General features: G+C 40.5%; 1 protein-coding gene across 1 annotated transcript; it reads left to right on the plus strand.

The window, feature by feature from the left end:
• Positions 1 to 1,180: 1,180 nt before the first annotated feature.
• On the plus strand, positions 1,181 to 18,198 carry TMEM192 (transmembrane protein 192). The gene is made up of 6 exons (XM_053941757.1): positions 1,181 to 1,286; positions 4,160 to 4,306; positions 8,142 to 8,406; positions 10,315 to 10,449; positions 14,167 to 14,269; positions 16,610 to 18,198. The coding sequence occupies exons 1-6, from the start codon at positions 1,245 to 1,247 to the stop codon at positions 16,731 to 16,733; spliced, it is 816 nt and encodes a 271-aa protein (XP_053797732.1). The 5' UTR covers positions 1,181 to 1,244; the 3' UTR covers positions 16,734 to 18,198.
• The last annotated feature ends 504 nt before the right edge of the window (positions 18,199 to 18,702 follow it).

Here is an 18,702-nt window from a genome sequence, read left to right on the forward strand (position 1 = left end):
CCCCAAGAGCAGTTTCACCCTTTGGCACTTCAACATGCTTTCAAGAGAGACAGAGCCACTGCAGCTGTTCAGGGTGACGGTCCTGGCTTCTCTTAAATAATACACATAGAACAATTACAACCTGGAGAGGATACAATCTTACTTGTCTTTCAAGACCCCCGTTACAGCTTTGATCCTGTTCGGAGCCCTCACTAGCATGAGCTGAAGGTTAAGAGATGTTCATATAGAACAAACAGAAGGTTAAGAAACATTAGCATATGAACACAGCACATAACAGATAATAATTACGATTCTTTGGAAATTCATACTTTGCACATGCTTGAACAGTGTGTCATTCTGATCCTTCTCAATTTAGAGAGGTTATAGCTGAAAAATGCCAGAGAGGCTAACAAAAATTACCAAATAATAACTAAGCACAACTAAGTGGTTGAGGAGTATGCCGAATACACGAGGCTGTCAGTGTCAATAAGACAAAGATCCATAAGGGAGTAGTCTGGACACTGTGAGTGGTCACAGTCTGTCTCAGTGCAATCATAAAGGGTTAGAAAACGAAATTACCAAGCACACGTTTTAAAGAAAACGTGTTTCTTGCCAAAATATACAACAGGGCCAGAAATATCTTAGAAAATGTATAACGTGAATGCTAAAACTTTTCATGATCTGAAAGGGCAACCAAATCCACTGGAAACAGTAACTAGCTGCATAGACTCCATGCTTTCCGCAAGACCGGTTGGAGGTGAGAAAACACTCTGCACTGCAAGCCGACACCAACACTCCGCTGCCTTTACCCCACACTTTGGCCAGCCATCTGGGGTACTTTCCCCTCCCAGCGCTGCCTCCCGATCGACGGCCCCGCAGGGACACCAGCCCCGAGCCTGCTGGAAGTGGTCTCCGTTTTGAATTCAGTCGCGGCCTGCCGAGAGAACCGCACCGAGCACGGCCACGGGGCAGCGCCGCACGCCAGGCCGGGCGAGGGGCACGGACCTCTGCCGGGGCGGCGGGACGGGAGCTCAGGCTGAGACCCGGCCGCAGCTCCAGCTCCGGCCGAGGCCCCTCTCCCGGCAGGGCCGCGCCCCGGGGCGGCGCTGGCACGGCGCGGGCCCAATGGCGGCCGGGGGCGCTGCCGGCGGGGCGGGGCGGGGTGGGACGGGGCGGCGGCGCTGCCCGTGGCCAGCCCGTGGCGGCAGGGCCGCGCTGGGGGCGCCCATTTAACGCAGCCTGGGCGGCTGTAGCGGGAGGCGGCGATGGCGCTGACGGCGGGGAGGCGGCGGCAGGACCTGGACAACGTGAGCGCGGCGGGCGGGAGCGGGGCCGCGGGGACCCCGCCCGGGTGAGCGGCCGGGCTGCCGCTGAGAGTGGGCGCCGCCGGGCGAGCGCCTAGTGTTCCGTGCCGTCTCTTCCTTCCGCCTCTTCCTGACTGTTTTGCGTCCCTGGCGCCCGAGGCTTTATCTGTTTTTTCCGGGGGCACCCGCCGGCCCAGGCGCGTCCCCAGTGCCCCTCTCCGAAGTGAGGAGGCCGCCGCGGCCCCTTGCTCCCTGCGCTGCCCCTCCCCAGCCGGGTTTGAAATGTCTCCGAGGCATTTGGGCCTGGACTTGTTTTTAATCGAGATTATTAGCGTCTTATCGGAGCTGTTCATGTGGCTCCTTCAGGTTTTCTGGGTTATTTTTCCACAGCCGGATCCTGTCAGTGCCATCTCTGGGTTATGTGCTGTTCGCTGGCATGACCACGGCATTTTTTGTTTGTTTGAATGTTTCTCCCCGCCCCAGCTGGAAGCCTGCGTGGGCTAGGCTTGCTGGCTGTGGCTTGTTCCTGCCTGCCCTCCTCCTACTGGCGCTGGGCTGTTGTGGAAGCGGTCACATGCTGGAAGTGGATCAGGGAGCCAAGAGGCTAAAGCTTTAACCTGTGCTCAGCAGCAGTGCCAGACAAGTCTGGATTTAAGGCATTTTGGCTTTTGGCACCTGTGGTTTTGCTCATCTTAATGAAATGAAACCAGTGTTTGCTCCAGTTTGGAAGGACACTTACTGGATTTTCTTTATGTCAGATTGTCAGCATGGGATCATCATATCCCGTGCTTTAATTCCCCTCCTCTCCACGTTTTCTGTAATAAAATCTATTTGAAGAGATTATGTAATCTAGTGCTTCCTAATACTAGCTGTATTCTAGGCTACAAAACTGGATTGTAGCCAGTCTCATGAGAAAGTAGCATGGTAGAAGCTCTGATGAAGCTTTGTCTGTGAAGGAGTGCCTGATCCCTCATGGAAATGAGGGAATGGTGAAATGCAGAAATGGTGAATCATTTGTTCCCATTGGACAAAGGATATTGTCCTAAGAAGAATTGCTGGGTTTGTGGGACATGTGCACTGTTAATGCCACTATTGATCCTCTGATCGTAGAATGGTTTGGGTTGAAGGTTCTTTAAACATTTATTTCGAACCCCTCCTGCCATGGGCAAGAACACTTTCTACTAGACCATCTTGCTCAAAACCCAAGCCAGCCTTGCCTTGAGCACTTCCAGGAATGGGGCATCTGTAGCTTTACCAGGCAACTGTTCCAGTGTCTCTCCACCCTCGCAGTAATGAATTTTTTACTGATGTGTAATCTGAAGAATTAGGTGAGATGGCTTGGCTGCTGGAGTGTTGGTCCTTGCTTTCAGAGCTTAAAATTACACCTGGCCTGTGAAAATGGGTAAAGGAGGGCTAGCAGGTATCTTTGCTCTCATGCTTCTGGATTTTATATCAGTGACATAAGAGGAATGCCATTTGTAAACATTTAGGTGTGCAGTAAAAGGTCATTTTACCAGGCAGGTATTCAGTAAGGGTTATTTCCAGTCAAAGACTGGGCTAATTAAAAGGTATCAAATAGCTGAGGGTGGTCTGTTCACACTCCTCTATGGTAGGGCAAGTGCAGTGTTCATGGTTCTAAAAGAAAACTGGTTGTTGACAGAAATAACTCTTTATGACTATTTCCTTCACTTTAGGCAGTTGTCTGCAGGTGAAATAACACTGGGGAGACAGTCTACGTTGTCCTCATTGACATGAGGTATAAACCTGGGTGTAATCCCTCTCTTCCCATGCTAGTGTCTAGAAGGATGGCATGTTTCATTTGTCTTGAGGCTTACACTGCTTTTTCTTATGGCAAAGAGAAGTCCTCAGTTTATAAATCAGTAAATAGCCTGGTGAAATGTGGCACATCTGAATAGTCAGAAGTCTGGAGTGGGATGGGGTCTGCCCTTGTCTTCTTATTCTGGGCTGTGGTTGGTATAATGAAAAAGAGCGGTCAAAACTTGAGTGGAAATCTTGAGTTGTTTTCTCTTCTGACGCAAGGGACGTAACAGGATGCTAAGAGAGAAACTGTAGCAGTTTTGGCTATCATAGTGCCTTGTGTATGCTCCACTTAATATGTATTGAATGATCTTGTCCTGGCCTGAAAGGAGCAGGGATGAATAGCTGTGGGGCATATTCCTTGTCCAAAGTTTTTCCCTCCACTCATACTTAGTTTTACCTTCTACTTAGTAAAAGACACTACATTTGAACTGAATGTGAAGTCAAAGAACTAATACTTGGCTCCAACATGACAAGGGCAGGCTGCATTCTCTCTAGTGTAGGCAGTGTCTTGCTCAGCACTTGGTGGCATCTTCTTCCCTCTGTGAACTGCTGCTTCTTTCCTGCCTGAGTTCAGCTCTAGTTACTGCTGCAGGTGTTTTGACATATCAGTAGTATTAGAGGTTGAATACTCAAAACTGTTACTGTTACACTGCAGCTTTGTTGTTGTCTCCAACTGCAGTTGGACATAACTAAGAACAACAAAGAGTTTTGCAGTAGCTGTATAAAGCATGTGAGAGACTTTGTCGTTTTTTCCCATGCTCCTGACATCTCTCGGCGTTGAAGCTCAGATACTTGTAATACATTTTTAAAACAGAAGTTCCTGAAGGCTCAGTGTGATACTAAGAAGTAGATTAGTGCTGGATTCCTCAGGGACTGAGTTCTCACATAAAGATGTGATGAGTGTTTACTTAGAGTTTAAGAGGTTTCTCAATATATTAACCTAGTGGGGTTTTCCCCCCTCAAGGCTTGATTTGCTAACAGAAAATTCCTAAACCTTTGTACTTTACTTTTAGAGCTTACCTGTTGCTATTGTTTGCCTTCGTCTTCTGTTCCAGGGTTCCTTGGAAATAACACAGAGTTTGGAAGATGATCCTCTACTGGATGCACCACTCATTTCGTCTCATACATTGCATTCCCAGCTGAGGCCAAGATTTCATGCTATCCCAGCAGTTCTCCTTGCCAATTTCCTGTTGCTAATACATGTAAGTTTAAGAAGCATGATTTCCCTAAGAAACTTGCTATCTCTCTTCTGAATCCTTCAGAATCCACTGTTCATGTGACAGAATTCTGATGATATGACAGTGGAGTGCATACACTGGCTGGTCTTCCAAACCATTGAGGTCCACTTTACCAATAAATTTTGATGGTGTATATACTATCAAATACTTTCTGTCTTCTCCTTCTGGTTGTTGGTGCTGGGACATATCTTGTTAGGAGGAAGAGCATTTTAAATAGTAGTTCTTCTATGCTGTTGGAAATGTAATTTAAAAATATTATTGCCACAGAAGTGCTATACTAGTTACAGAGGGCTGAGATAATTTTGATGCTGTGCCTTCTGAGAGCAAACCTAATTTCAGAGATAAAGTAATTAAACAAGTAAAGCTGGACTTACTTAGGGGATGTTGATTGGTAGTGGATGGAGAAAGAAAGTAATCCAAATGTTACTTCCTGCTCTCACTTTTGGAGGTTAAGAGCAAAAAGTACAAATACTGAACAGTATCTAGGCATTTATGGGGGCTGGTAGACAGAAGCAGAGAGAGTCCTACCTAGTAATGAGTTTTTCCTTGATAAGCTGAAGAGGCTTGTTTTTGCTTGTGAGTGTGTGGCAACCAGATAGGAAGAAGGAAGGCTGAAGAGCTCCGAGCCGAAGATCTGACTGAAATGCCACTTTCATGTCTTTTAAGGACATGGGTTAGTGGGGGATGTGGTAGTGTTAAGTAAAGAGTGGACTTAGTGATCTTAAGGGTCTGTAGTACCATTAAGTTCTATAGTACCACTGGCATGAGCTGTTTTAGAGCTCATGACCTTGATCTCAAACAAAAAAATGCAGTGCCCAGTGCACTTGAAACATGCTCTCTGGCAGGACTTTAAAAGCACATACCAACCTCTAAGGTCTCTCTTTGGGCATCTTCGTGAAGTTGTTCAATGTGCTGTACCCTTCTAATTTTAGGAGTAGCTGTTTTGTGTGCCTTGTAGTAGTATCAAGATATGTTCCCCTGGCTATCAAGTAGACTTAGAAAGACCTCTGCTGTTCTGCTAAGTAGACAAAATTCCCAAAGGAAACCATGTATCCAGCCTTATTCCCTTCACCTACCAGAAGAACTTTGTGCTATTCCCTTATAGAAGGCACTTGAAATCTAGAGCAGTGACTATTTTTCTGCTAAGCCTTGGGGTTTTGCTATCTACTACCATAACTGATGCAGCCAAATGTCAGTCACCCAGATCCTAGGAAACTGCTACCTATTCTCCTCCCACCTATTCCTCTCTCCTGCAAATTGAGAGAAGTATGGTTAGGTGAAATAGAAAAACTGTGGCATCTGTCAACACACATTTTCACAGGTTAAGTCTTGTTGCTGTTGCTGAACCTGCTTCAGTGACCAGTTGGTCCTTGGAACACAATGGAGGAGTATCCTTTTCTGTTGGCAAAACATCATTATAATTGCTACCTTGAGTGGCACTGTCTCTCTCACTGAAAAGATGGGTGGGTAAAACAAGTTTATTGGATTTGCTTCCCCTGTGCTTCTGCAAATGTGCATTAATCTTGTGGAATGTGGAGAGAGGCCAGGGTAGCTTCTGATGCATGGCCTGCCAAAGGGGTGAATGTCTTGGAGAAGTTAAGCCATCATAGTATTATGCAGTAGAGCTGTAATGCATCTCTAAAGCAATTTGTATGCAACTGGGAGTATTTCTTCTCCACCTTCCTGTGCCAAGAAATGGAGTTAGGTAGCAAAATGGCTGCTGTGATGCAGCTGCCTAGTTACACACAATTCTGGAAAGTGGGTAGGATGTGCTGGACTGTGGTAGGACTGGGTTTTTGAGTGCTTTTCCTTTTGCCAAGCCTTGCTTTTCTGAAGGCTTCCCATCAGGAGGCTGGAGAGCAATGTGAAGTGTACAGGCAGAAATAATTCCTTTATATTAATCCTGTCTTTCCTTAATCATTTGTGTGTGTGCACATAGACCAAATTGAACTTAAATACTACTCTTTATAAGAATAACTTTTTGTATGTAAAAATATGTGGGGGATGAAACACCTATTATTGAACTGCCCAACAATGCAAGCAAAACATATTTAATAAATGCCACTCTAAATGTCAGCTTCCTGTTTCCTCTTGTATACACTGCTGTAGTAGTTTAGTAGAGATGTAATGCTAGGTCATTCCTACTTGCATCAGTTTAATATAGCCATTTTCTTTACTGAAATGTATTCCTAAAACCTGGAAGGAGTAGAACTAATTGTATCACTATTGTAAAATGGCAAACCAAACAGTAAACAGATGAAGTAAAATAGCTGAATTATTCTTAGCTTTGTAATAAAAGAAGGTGGTAAAATAATAGATTAAACAAATGATAAATGTGCCTCTTGTTTAACTACTTAATCTAGCAATTTAATTTGTATTTGAAGTAATGGTTTTATGGATAATGTGGGGTACACTCCATTTTGGTTTGGGTTTCTGTGAAGAGTGTTGCTTGAGAAAGTACAAAAATAGGAAATAATAAGTTCAAGAGGGTGGAAAGGGGGCAGTGGGATCTTAAATACTCATAGAATTAAGTATGGAAACAAAGGCAGCAAATGAAAATTGGGTGCTTTCCTCTGTCCTCAGTTCTGATGTGCTGTTTCTGCCAGTTATGACATGCAGAACATAAGACCCTTCTTTTTTTAAGCTAAGTGTATTAGAACTCATTTGTAGACTTGAGACAAATTGTTTTTTTTTTTTTTTTGTGTGTTTTGTATATTAGTAGCTCTCCATTTATTTGTGTTGGTGGGACTTGTTTTTCTTTACAGTTCTGTTTTAAAAGTATTCCTCTGTTCTGTAGAGTGAACCAGGATGAGAAAGTATAATATAGTTCTTGTTCACTGAATGAACACAGTAGAGAAAATATTTTATGTGACAAAACTCTATAAATATTAAGAAATCCCTGTGTGTATGCATATACTACAGGTAACATGCATCCACAGCTTTGCTTTCTAATTGGTCTAAAGGTTGCTGATGTTCACTGCTGATGTTGAAAATTTGGAGAGGAGTCTAGAAGACAGGAAAAGTTATGGCATAATGGCAGTAGTCTGAAAGGATAAATATATATACAATCTGACTTATATGCAATCTGACTGACAATCTGTCTAGTTTTTCTGACATAAGTAAAAAGGTAAAATGGAAAAATTGGATGGTAAATATACTAAGGAATGATTACCAATTGGCAAAGATGCCTACCCAGTGTTAATAATTCACTTTAAGTTACTCTGATGATTCACTTTTCTAAAGTCAACCTGGAGATGATCTTCAGTGGCTGTAGGAAGACATTGATTTTCACTTAGGAAATGTCAGTTTCAGGAAATATGGACTGTACCAACAAGAGCCTATCCCACAGAGCAGCATTAAATGTAATTGAATGAGTCTAAAAATATGTGATTTCTCTTTTATAGAAGCGTAAGTCAAGTTTTCTTTAAAGTAAAAAGGCATAGTAAGGAGGGTCCAGAAATGAAATAAAGTCACTATGAAGACTCAAGGAATGGTAAAATTGATTTAGTAGAAATTCTGGGAAGGGTGATCAGCTCTGTTCTGCTGGCGACTGGTTGCCCTCCTGGAAGTCAGTCTTACTACTTAGCAATTTCAGTCTTCTGTATGTTCCCAGAGTGACATGTAGTGGTTGTACCAAGTGTCTAATGTTTTATGTTACCTCAACTCTAAAAAAATCAATTTAGAAAGTAATGCATAATGAATTAACTACATAATCCTGGTTTTGTGTTTCAGGGTTTTTTTTCACATATATAGCTAAATGTTGACTTTAAAGATTTTTCTCTCTTTCTTTCTCTTCCAGGTTGCTTTTGTTGTTTTAGCATTTTTAGCAGCTATGTTTTGTTCTTACCCTGATCCAAACCAAGATAAGTGCCCTGGAAACTACACTCACCCACTTAAAGTGCAGACTGTCATAATAATTGCAAAAGTAGTTCTGTGGATACTGCATGTCTGTTTTGAACGATATGTGCATCACCACCACAGCAGAGTCAGAAGAAGAGGTTACTTCTCCATATACCGATCAACAAGGCATCTGAAAAGGCTTCCACTGCTGATACATGCCACAGGTGAACTTGGGTTTAAAGCTTTAAACTGTGACACAATAAAAGACTGAGCAGTTTTGATATAATTGTGTATTATATATTATGAATTTTTAAGAACCTGCCTATGAGCACTTACAAATTATCCTTTAGTCAGATGACCCTCTGTACTGATTTTTCTGGTCTGCCAGATGCATGTTGTAAGGAACTGTTTGTAGTGCAAAATGCTCACCACTGTGAGGTTGAGTAAAACATTAGTCATTAGCATTTAGTCTTCAGCCATGAAGTATTCAGTCAGCAAGGTCTGTGTTTGACTGCTAGTGATCTTGATTTGCATATTCTTTTGTCTGGTTGGATATGTGGTAAGACTGCTAGTCCTTGCAGGAAGTGTTCTGCTCTTCTCTTTTCAAGCTCAGCAATCCACATAGAAACAGATGATTTCCTTTTTGCCCAACAGCTGTCTGAATTCAGTGAAATAACCAATTTTCTGACCTTCACTGAGGATGTGTAACATTCAGCTGACTGCCTTTTTCTACTTTCTATGGACAAAGGTCGTGTATAGGAGTGATTTAACTATATTTTTAAGTTACATCTCTGGCAAGTTTAGCTCTAAAGTGTTGGTGCAACTAAGTGGTGAAGCTTTTCTACAAATCACTTTCAGATCTGAAACCCATCTAACTTAAGGGGATTTTTCCTACAAATAGCAGTGGAAAAGGGCAGAGCGATGGCTTTTACAGTATTTTTGCCTTTTATAAAACCGCTTCCCTCCTGGAGTAGATCTTTTTGTCACTGGAATTAATAAGCAAAATGGTCATGTTCTATATAAGAACCTAGCTTTCTTTCCACACAGTCCCTAAAAGAGCTTGATAAATGTGCAACACTTCAGGCTCTGGCCACTAGATAGAGCTCTGAAGATGTAAAAGTGTTTGGAGTGCAGTGACAAAAGCAGGCTACAGGAGGCTTAATGATGTAAAAGGATTACTTCTGCCTGTTGCAGTGTAATTGGCAACACTTTGCCCTGCTTTCAGTCTTAGATGGAGCCCACTTCTCCTCTCCTAGACAAACTCTGGGTATTTGTGAATGTTCAGATGCAATCAGGTGTGTGCTTTGGAATTTTGATCATCTGTTGTTCAGAAGGTAGTTCTTCCATTACTGCAAGCTTCCTACCATGGTAATGACTGCTGATACCACTTCCTTCACTTGACTGACACAGTAGAAAAGAGAACTGCACAGTTCCCTAGCTACATTAAGGGTCTTTATAAATTTTAGTTCTTTATCCAGACACCGGTCTGACACATTTTTACAGGAAGGAAGAAAACACTTCACACTCAGTATCAGAAAAGATTTTTAGGCCTGTAACTCAGTATCTTTTCTCCTGACTAATTGTACTAATTTAAGTTAAACTTTCAGTGATGTTCAAGTATTAAGATAATAGCAAGTGGAAGCCCATGCAAGTAGGCTTTGAAAGGAAGGTGTTTAGGTTTTTTTTTCTCTATTAGCCTCATTTAAATATATTTTAAATCCACTACTTGAAGGAAAACACTCCCTCATTTTCAGCTGACTTACATGATCTCTTAGGAATTGAAAGAATGAGTAAGATGGATAGCATCAACAAAGCCAGAAACTGTTTAAGACCATGTACCTATTTTAGGTATTTCTGGTCTGTTTCTTCCACTCTTGTTTTTTAAGTCAGGAGAATCTATAAGGAAACTTATAATTGTCTACCATTACAGGCATATGCTGAAATGAAACCTCGTTTTGCTACCAGCAGGTATAAGCTTGCACATTAAGGAAATTAGCTGAAGGGGCAAGCATGGTGTGAAATGGGAAAGCATTACTGCAGCCTAATGCAGATACTGGCATGCGAAAGCATTAATTAATTTTCAGTAGCTAATAAAATCAGTAAATCTTTAATATATAACATTTGTGTTCTAGGTAATACAGCCCTGCTCTTGATTGTGTCGGTGCAGCATTCCTTTCCTGATCACAGCAAAGTGTACCTGTATCTTATCCTGGGAGTCCTGAGCCTGGAGATGATTAGTTCCCTGACATGCTTAGTGATTTACACAGGTGAGAGAGGCAAGCTTAGCCTTCTTGTGTGATGTTCATTATAGCTGGTACAACTATAACTGTTGGTTGCCCTCACAGTAGTTCACTCGGGGTACCCCAAGGCATTTAACTACCATTATAAATACAAAACGATTCTGTGCTTGTAGAAGGAGAACTAAAGCAAATCCAGAGCAAATTGGGAAAGGTTGTCAGGCTTGATTTGGTTCCAAGGGCTGCTAAATGAAAGCTCCATGTTATCTCAAAGCTGTTAATCCAGTGAAGTGGCAATAAAATGCCTAATTAATTCAAATAGTGTCCCGTGAACAGGTTTGTCTGTTTATCGGTGTTTCTGAAATGCATGCACCACAAGCTGTGAAGCAGTAAGAGCTAGCTGGCTTAGTCAGAACTGTGTATAGGATTTAGATGTGGGGTTTGAATACCTGATTGTGTGATTGTGCCTTATCCAGCCTCTTCCTCTTTCCCTGATCCCACCCCAAAGTCTTCAGTTTCTCTTTGATACTAAAATGGAAGATTCCTTCTAATGAATACTTAAAAGATGCATGGGTTTTGGAAGCTGTGATGATATAAAAACACTGTAGTGCTTTATAAAACTGTGAGGCTTTGCTTTGTGCTATCATTGCTGGTTTGTAAGGTTGTCTGCTTTAGGTTTGGTATAACTTAGGAAGACTTGATAAAACACTTGCCTTTAAACTTTGCAAAACTACCTAAAATGTTGATAAATAAATGCTTAAAAGAAAACTTTGGTGTGTTCATGGTAATGGAATGACACACAGAGAAATACTGCCAAGTAGCTTGTTCATTTGGCAAATAAAATCTATTCCGAGTCTCCTACAGCAGCATCAAAAATGCACCAAGAAGTAAGGTCCCAGCCCTAAACTATGTCTTTGTCTTAAAAGTGTGCAGAAGCCTGAATGCTGCAGGCTTGTCAGGCTTTCTCCTCAATGGCCCAGCATGGCTCAAGTAGACTGACTGTCCTCTGGAAGAATAAAGGCAGTGATGAGGGAATGCAATCATGGCAGTGCTAGAAAAGTATTCCAAGAATGCTAGAGATCATCCCTTCTTTGCATACGCATACTTGCTTTCCTGGGAGACTCGGGAAATAAGAGATAAATTGTAAAACTTTAATAGAATGTCAGGAATTCCAGAGAAATGCTATTTCTATCCCTGAGGCCTGCTGGAGCTCAAAGAGCTACATTGTGTGACTCTTACCTTGACCAAAAAGGATAAGTGCAAAAAAGATGACCTGCATAGTAGTAAGGTCTGAGCTTGTACTTCTGTAAGAACTCTCAAACTGTTTTTCTGCTTATATGTCACCAAAAGGGTATTGTTTCCTGACTAGTACTTATGCCAGTTCCTGTGACCTTCAAATTCGTTAACCAGTGTTTCTGCTATCACTGTTGGTTTGTAAGGTTGTCTGCTTTAGGTTTGGTGTAATTTATGAAGACTTAATAAAACACTTGCCTTTAAACTTTGCAAAACTATCTAAAATGTTGATAAATAAATGCATATACAAGGAAGTTGTGGGGTGCAGTGTTGTGCTTTGCAGCTCAAAGAGGCTTGAAGAAGGGTCCAGTGAATCCTGGAACTAAGGGGAAGAGTTGCATTGCTAGGAAGGAGTAAGGCAGTGTGTTCTACCAATAGCTACCTTATCTCTTGAGCAGCCCCAAATCAATATAAAATTCATTCTCTAAAGCTTGGTGTACAAAGCCAGGGTTAATTTTTGTGACTTTACACCTGTTGCAAGATGAGGAACACTTCCAGTTACCCTAAATTGCTTTTTCCGTTGGGTAGTGTAATTTGTTTTCTTGTTTTCCATCCAAATGCTTGTTGATGTAAACTGAGAGATTGCTTGCGTGTCTTATCTGTAGTGGTGGATTTTAAGGTTTTTTAAAATTCTGATACTAAATTAAAGCGCTACTGAGGCAAAACAAATGTATTTGGCCAATTTTGAAAATAGCCTGAGAATCTGTAGTAATAATAACATTCAGATGGGTTTTAGCTCTTAGAGCAGAGTATGTTCCTGGCTAGAAGCATGAAGCTTCTTTAATGGAATAGTTTTAGGGGCAGCCCTCTGCTGAGGTTTAGAATTTCCCTCTTCAAGGCAAGCACTTAGCAGATACTGCTAAGATAGTATCAGCCGAGCAACAATGGGGCGACTAAGGTAAATTTACACTAAAAACTACTGGCTCACCCTTTTTTGTATTAGTATCTTACTCCTAATTTTGGAGAGAAGGCAGCATCAGTTCACATATTGTTTCTTCACAGTGAAGTAATTATTTAACTACTAGAATGAGACATAAATGCTTATCTATAGAAGGTTCATTTACCTGACTTATTTTCTGCTGAATAATTCTGTCTCAAAAATCAGGAATACCTGATTGTAATTCTAAATACTTCTCTAGCTTGTTGGACCTGTTTATGAGTTGTATGACAGACAGTATCCTGTGAAGGATTACTGCCTTCCTTAAAATTATCTCCATGCAGCAGTGTGTGTATATAGCTGTAGGATGCAGAGGCAGAGATTCAGAAATCTACAAGGAATTGCTGTGATTGACCTATAATAGACTTGACATATATAAATTGTTCAAGTGAGGTAAAAGTGCATGGAATGAAGTACGATATAGACAGCTCTAAATGTCAGCTTGCTATTCTAAGTTTTTTACTGCTAGGATAGGGAGTAAAGCTTTTAAAGACTTACTAAATATATGTATTTAATTACTTTCTCACATACTTCTAATATCACTTGAATAAAAGACCAACATTCCCACAAACAACACATGTTGAGAATTCCACATCCATTCCTTTGTGGTTTTATTTGTAGAGAAATACCATCATAGAAATAACTAACCTTTGAGCCTAACTCGTAGTTAACCTCTGGAGGGTCTTAGCATTGTTTTAGCAGGGTGGCCTATAATAGACCCCATCATAGTACTGACTTGTAAGGACACTCTTTCTCTGTTGCAGTAATGTGGATTTCTCACAGAGCTGCACTGTAATGTTTTTTGTGGCAATAGACGTATTGTTTCACAAGCAGCCCTAACTGCAGAGTCCCAAATGCATACTCTGGATATTTTGATATTTTCTCTGAATCAGGATCTGACATTGAATGGCTTTAAATATTTTCAGCTTCCTTTTAGAAATAATGCAGAGGGTGCCTACAAGTTTTCCCACCCATCCCACCCATACATCTGTTAAATTTAGCCTTAAACTTTATATTCATAGGTGCCCAGGAATGACTTCTGGGTCTGATAGTCAAGACTGCTAGGTTTCTATTCACAATGGCTTTCTGTAGCAAGTCTGCCCTAGTCTGAGCAGGCAAACAAGCTGCTGCTTCACTGCAGCTAGTCTAGTTAAAGTAGTATTTATTGAAGAGCTTAAGCTAGAAGTTCTGAACCAGCTACCGGTACAAAACTTCTTACAATTTTTAATGGCATATTACTTAGTTTTGCCTGAACTTGGAGACTGAATCTTGGTACTCTGTAAAAGGCAACTAAGGTTTCACCCTCTCTTAGGTGGCAGATTAAACTTTGCACATGTCAAGCTTCCCCATTCAGGTCTACTTTTGCTTTCCCATTTCTCATTCCTTTATTGTCTTTCCATCTCCTATCCTAAGGTAATCTTAGGATCATCTGTTACAGATTTTTATAACCTGGACTCTGATATTAAAGCTTTGCTTTTTTTTCCACTTTCCAACTAATTTATAAAACTCTCTTGCAGTGAAAATAAGCAACTTCAATCGTGCCAAACCAAGACCTGACATAATTGAAGAAGAAAAGATGTATGCCTACCCTAGTCACGTTACCTCAGAAGTTGGATTCAGGTGAGAATTCTGTATTCATTTTGTGCCATGTTCAGCTATGCTATATAGGTAATATGAATGGAATTACATGATTTCCAGTAGACTTCCATGCAATCAACATGAAAAGTCAACTTGTCAGCTAAACCAGAGGTGTGAATAACAGTTCTGAAGGAACTATGCATAAGCCTCCCATTTTAGTTGCACAGATGAGACGCAGCAGCCTTGTACTTTCTCCATAGGAAATGAGAATTTACTATGATACAGAAATCCTCAAACATAAGGATGGAGGTGATTTGACCATTTATGGCTGGTTACATGAATCTTTAATAGAAATGGCTGTGCTTAATCTGGTTTAGTTAATTTTATATGAGGTTTAAGGAAGGATACTTTTGTCTTACACTGTTACTTAAAGTAGGTCTACAGAAGCCTAGCTGCTTCAGCCAGCTTTTTCAGGGTAGGAGATATATTGTGGGCAGCTGATAGACAAAGAAAACTTAGTAGCTCTGTTCTGTGCCAGCAGTTGGACATGAGGTTTTAGTAATGGATTTGGAATGCATTTTGAGTTTGGGAAGGAATTTTTAAGGTATGGAGGGCACTTAAGGCGTAAGGAAGGTCTCAGTGAGAGTAAAAGCTGTCCAACAGTAACTGAAACAGTCCCAGGCACTGAGACTTATTTTTTGTTTGTTCTTTGTGTACCTGCCAACTGCTCAAACATTTTCCAGAGGCTGAAATCAGTCTGGTATGACTTAATAAAAACTAGTAATTGAAAATAACATAGATTTCTGAATAAGAATTGAATTAGAGATTTTTCTAATATACTATGACTTGCTTCCATATGTGCTGCCTTCATGAAAGGTTGACTAATGAGAGATGACTAATACTTTGGGACTTCCCCTGGTATCACAAATGCAGCATGCACATGCTTTTATGGAAGGTGGAAGTAGATGTTCAGGATACAGGAAGGATTTAGAGTTGTCTTGAATTTTGATACCATATCTGACTTCCATTTTTATATAAAAACCATGGTGATTGCATGGTGGACCTCATTTCTTTCTCATTCATCTTCTCCCCTGAGAAATTCTCAAATGCCCAGGGAATGTGCCTGCAACAATGACCAGCTGAGGAAAGGACTCTGCTTATTTTTGATTAAAGAGTGCAAACTTCCTGTGAGAACTGATTACAAAACTGTTACTTTAATTTAGCTCTATACAACTCTGACTCTCTTTCCCTTGGGAGTTAACATCTATTGAAAAGTGAATCCTGTCAGCCCTTCAGTTGACCTTGTTATAAGAATGTTTTTTTGAGTATCATGACCTCTGCAACCTAAGGTACTGATCTGGAGCCTTAAGTTGGTAGTGCATGTTACTGGTAAAGGTTGCAAGTTTTCTGTTTACAAAACTTGTGTTCTTTACCTTTCCCAGTTTAGCTACAGTAGGTTTTTAATTGGACCTAAGCTTTTTTCCACTCAATATCTTTCTCAGCGTTTTCTAAGAACTATGAAATGGGCAGTGTTCCTCTACAAAATGCTGGAAGGCTGAGGAACAACTTTCTCAGCACTAAGATGCTCACAAGTGTACTAAGAGGGTAGATTCCCAAGTCAACTGAGAAGAAATAACATGTAAGGAAAGAATAGACTACACTCAGGCATTGGTACTTCATCTTGCTGTATCTTAAAAATTCCTAATTAGATTTGACAAAATTCTGTACATTTTTTTTCTCAATTAAGTGAGCTTTATTTAAATGTTGCAGTATTACTATTGGATTTAAAATGAGAGATATCTGAAAGCTGGATATATTTTAAGCTGGGAGGGTAGTTGTACACGAGGCTGTAGATCTGAAGTAGCACAACTTTTTGGTACTGGTATTGTCATGACGTGACAGATGCTGCTGTATATAGTAGCATATAATGTATGCTACTCCACGTTAATCAAGAGATTTCTGTCTTAAACAGCTTATGATCTCCCACAGCTGAACAACAATATTATGCCTGCTCAAAACAAGTTTCCTAATGTGTGTGGGAAAGGGTCATTGGTTCTTACTATAATTCTAGCATGTTGTGTGTCTTGGTGTCTTAAACAGTAAGATCCTCATTCTGTAACTGTCTAGCAGGAAATATGTAACTCAGTTGTATATACATGGCATGAAGTTCAGCCAGACTTTTCTCTTCCTACCTTCTCATGCAAAATAGTGTTAGACATATAGGTGTTGTAGATTGCCTCTTCCCTCAAAAATTAGTTGATCCCAGCAAAAGTGAAACCAAAGGAAACAACTGTTTAAGTATGTGTTATTAACTCTGACATTTCACATATTAGAAGGCTTCTGTCATTTACTGAAACCCATATTTACTTTTGTTACTTCAAGGGAAAATTCCAGTTTAGAAGAGATAGTTGAGAAGCAAGGAGACGTGATAGAGTATCTTCAGAGACACAATGCACTGCTCAGCAAGAGACTGTTGGCATTAACATCTCAGCAAATCAAAACTTAGCAGCATTTGGGAAACTGCTGCTGGAGCTCTGGAGGGGAACGTGAAGTAATGTAATATCCAGACTGGTTTGTACAGATGTGACTCTTAATCATCTTTCACATTTTGAAATAGAAGTTAAACTTGAAAGATAAGCTCTGCATACATTATAAACCTATTACAACTGGACACTGGCTCTCTTCAAATCATCAGTTATGGGAAAAAGTTCTGCAGCTTCAAGGATTTTTAATTCCTCATAAGTTAAAGTTGGACCTGAGTTAATGGTTTAACTTTGCCCAGTTGTTGCTATTATATTGTACTGCTGTGTAACCATTAAGCTTCAGGCTACCAAAGTATTTTATATTTCTGGAGTACAAATCTTTTCTCTAGAAAAATCTGACTTTCCAAAGGATGTATATGCAGTTTCTATTGCTAAATCTGAGACTAGATGTGTTCTGTCACTGATCCCCTTTACTTCCAGGGATAGAGGTGGATTACTTCAGTAATTCAATACAGGTACTTGTTTTCTAGATGTCTCCTTTTCTCCTTTGTCAGGTAAGTGGAGAAATTTGGCATCTAACTTGGGATTATAAAAAAGTGGTGGGTGCCCTAAAACTGTAAATCTCACATACAAGTTTGTGGTACAAAAACCATGCTGTGATAAGCAATTGTTCAGAATTCTGGCTTTAAAGCTCTTAAGAGGGATCTTCAGGGCTGATGACTATCCCATTACTAGGAGTTTGTGTTAGTAACCAGACTCCTACTCTGCCAACTGAACTAACAAAGCAAAAATACTTGAGCATGAGCTTTTCCATTGATCTGGTAACTAACTTGTGTTGAATGCTTTTAAAGATGCTGTCAAAAAAGTTTGTTACATACTTGCTCTTCACTTTGGCCCTTCAAGAAAGTCAGCATCTTGATTCAAAAGTTTAAATGGAAGACAGAAAGGTCTTTTAGAAATTGAAGAAACAAGAATTCTTGGTTTTAATTTATGGTGAATTAAGGCTGGTGACAGAAACATTTTGTTCTGGGTACTATTTTGTCTACCAATGTAGACAAAGAATTATTTTAGAAGCCAATACCTCTCTGGGGATAGGGTAATCACTAATCAAAACTGGAAAGAAGACTCTTAAGAGGAGTAGTCTTGTAGTTGAATATATTAAAGGAAAATTAATTCATCCTACTTTGGTGTTAGGGCACAACTTGAGAAGTACCTAGACAGCTTAGTGTGCAACAAATATGGGGGTTGTCTCATTCAAAGGAAAACAAATAATTGGAGGCTTTGCTGCTATCCAACACTAGACTGTTCTCCTTAGCTGTTGTTTCTTGAAAATGCAGCCAGAATTTTATAGTATACATGTATGGAATAAAGTTATTTGTTTTTAGAACTCAGGTTTTGATGTGACTCTGTATGACAATTTATATCATTTCTATGAAAAGCAGTGAAATGTGACTGTGAAATTCATGCACAATAAATGCAACCAAGGAAGAGTGTGAATTCTGTTATTTCCAAGCTGATGTACATCTGGTTCCAACAGGCAATCTGTGCAGATTTTTCTGTTACGCTGGAATTCTTACAGCAGTTTTGGCACTTAAAACTAGCCAAACAAGGATAGCTGTGCACTTGTTTTGAAGCTTTAAGTTTAGTTTTATTCCCCTTTCTGGATAATGTTTTTTTCCATCATGCTTCAGACTTCCCCTGCGACTTGTGTTTCTTTCCAACACTGAGAAGTGAGGCAGAACAACTTTCCTTTGTTTTGAGGTCATTACTCAAACCTTCCTCTTCTCTCTGACTGCTCAAGGTAAACCTTGGATTAACCAGTAGCATTGCTTTCTGTGGAACATGGTAGCTGGAAAGAAAGGCAAGTATGGCTTGCTGTGCACACACATGTACATCTTCTGCCCTTTAAATGTTACCTTTCCTAAGTACACAAGTGATAACAAATGATAACCACCCACCCCTTGCCCCAGTTTTATATCTTTATCATACTCC

Source organism: Vidua chalybeata, chromosome 4 (assembly GCF_026979565.1).
Source record: "Vidua chalybeata isolate OUT-0048 chromosome 4, bVidCha1 merged haplotype, whole genome shotgun sequence".
Classification (NCBI taxonomy): Eukaryota; Metazoa; Chordata; class Aves; order Passeriformes; family Viduidae; genus Vidua; species Vidua chalybeata.

Coding starts and splice junctions, on each gene's coding strand:
- TMEM192 (XM_053941757.1), top strand. CDS start 1,245: ATGGCGCTGACGGCGGGGAGGCGGCGGCAGGACCTGGACAAC. Junction 1,287..4,159: donor GGCGGCAGGACCTGGACAAC/GTGAGCGCGGCG, acceptor CTTCTGTTCCAG/GGTTCCTTGGAAATAACACA. Junction 8,407..10,314: donor ACTGCTGATACATGCCACAG/GTGAACTTGGGT, acceptor TTTGTGTTCTAG/GTAATACAGCCCTGCTCTTG.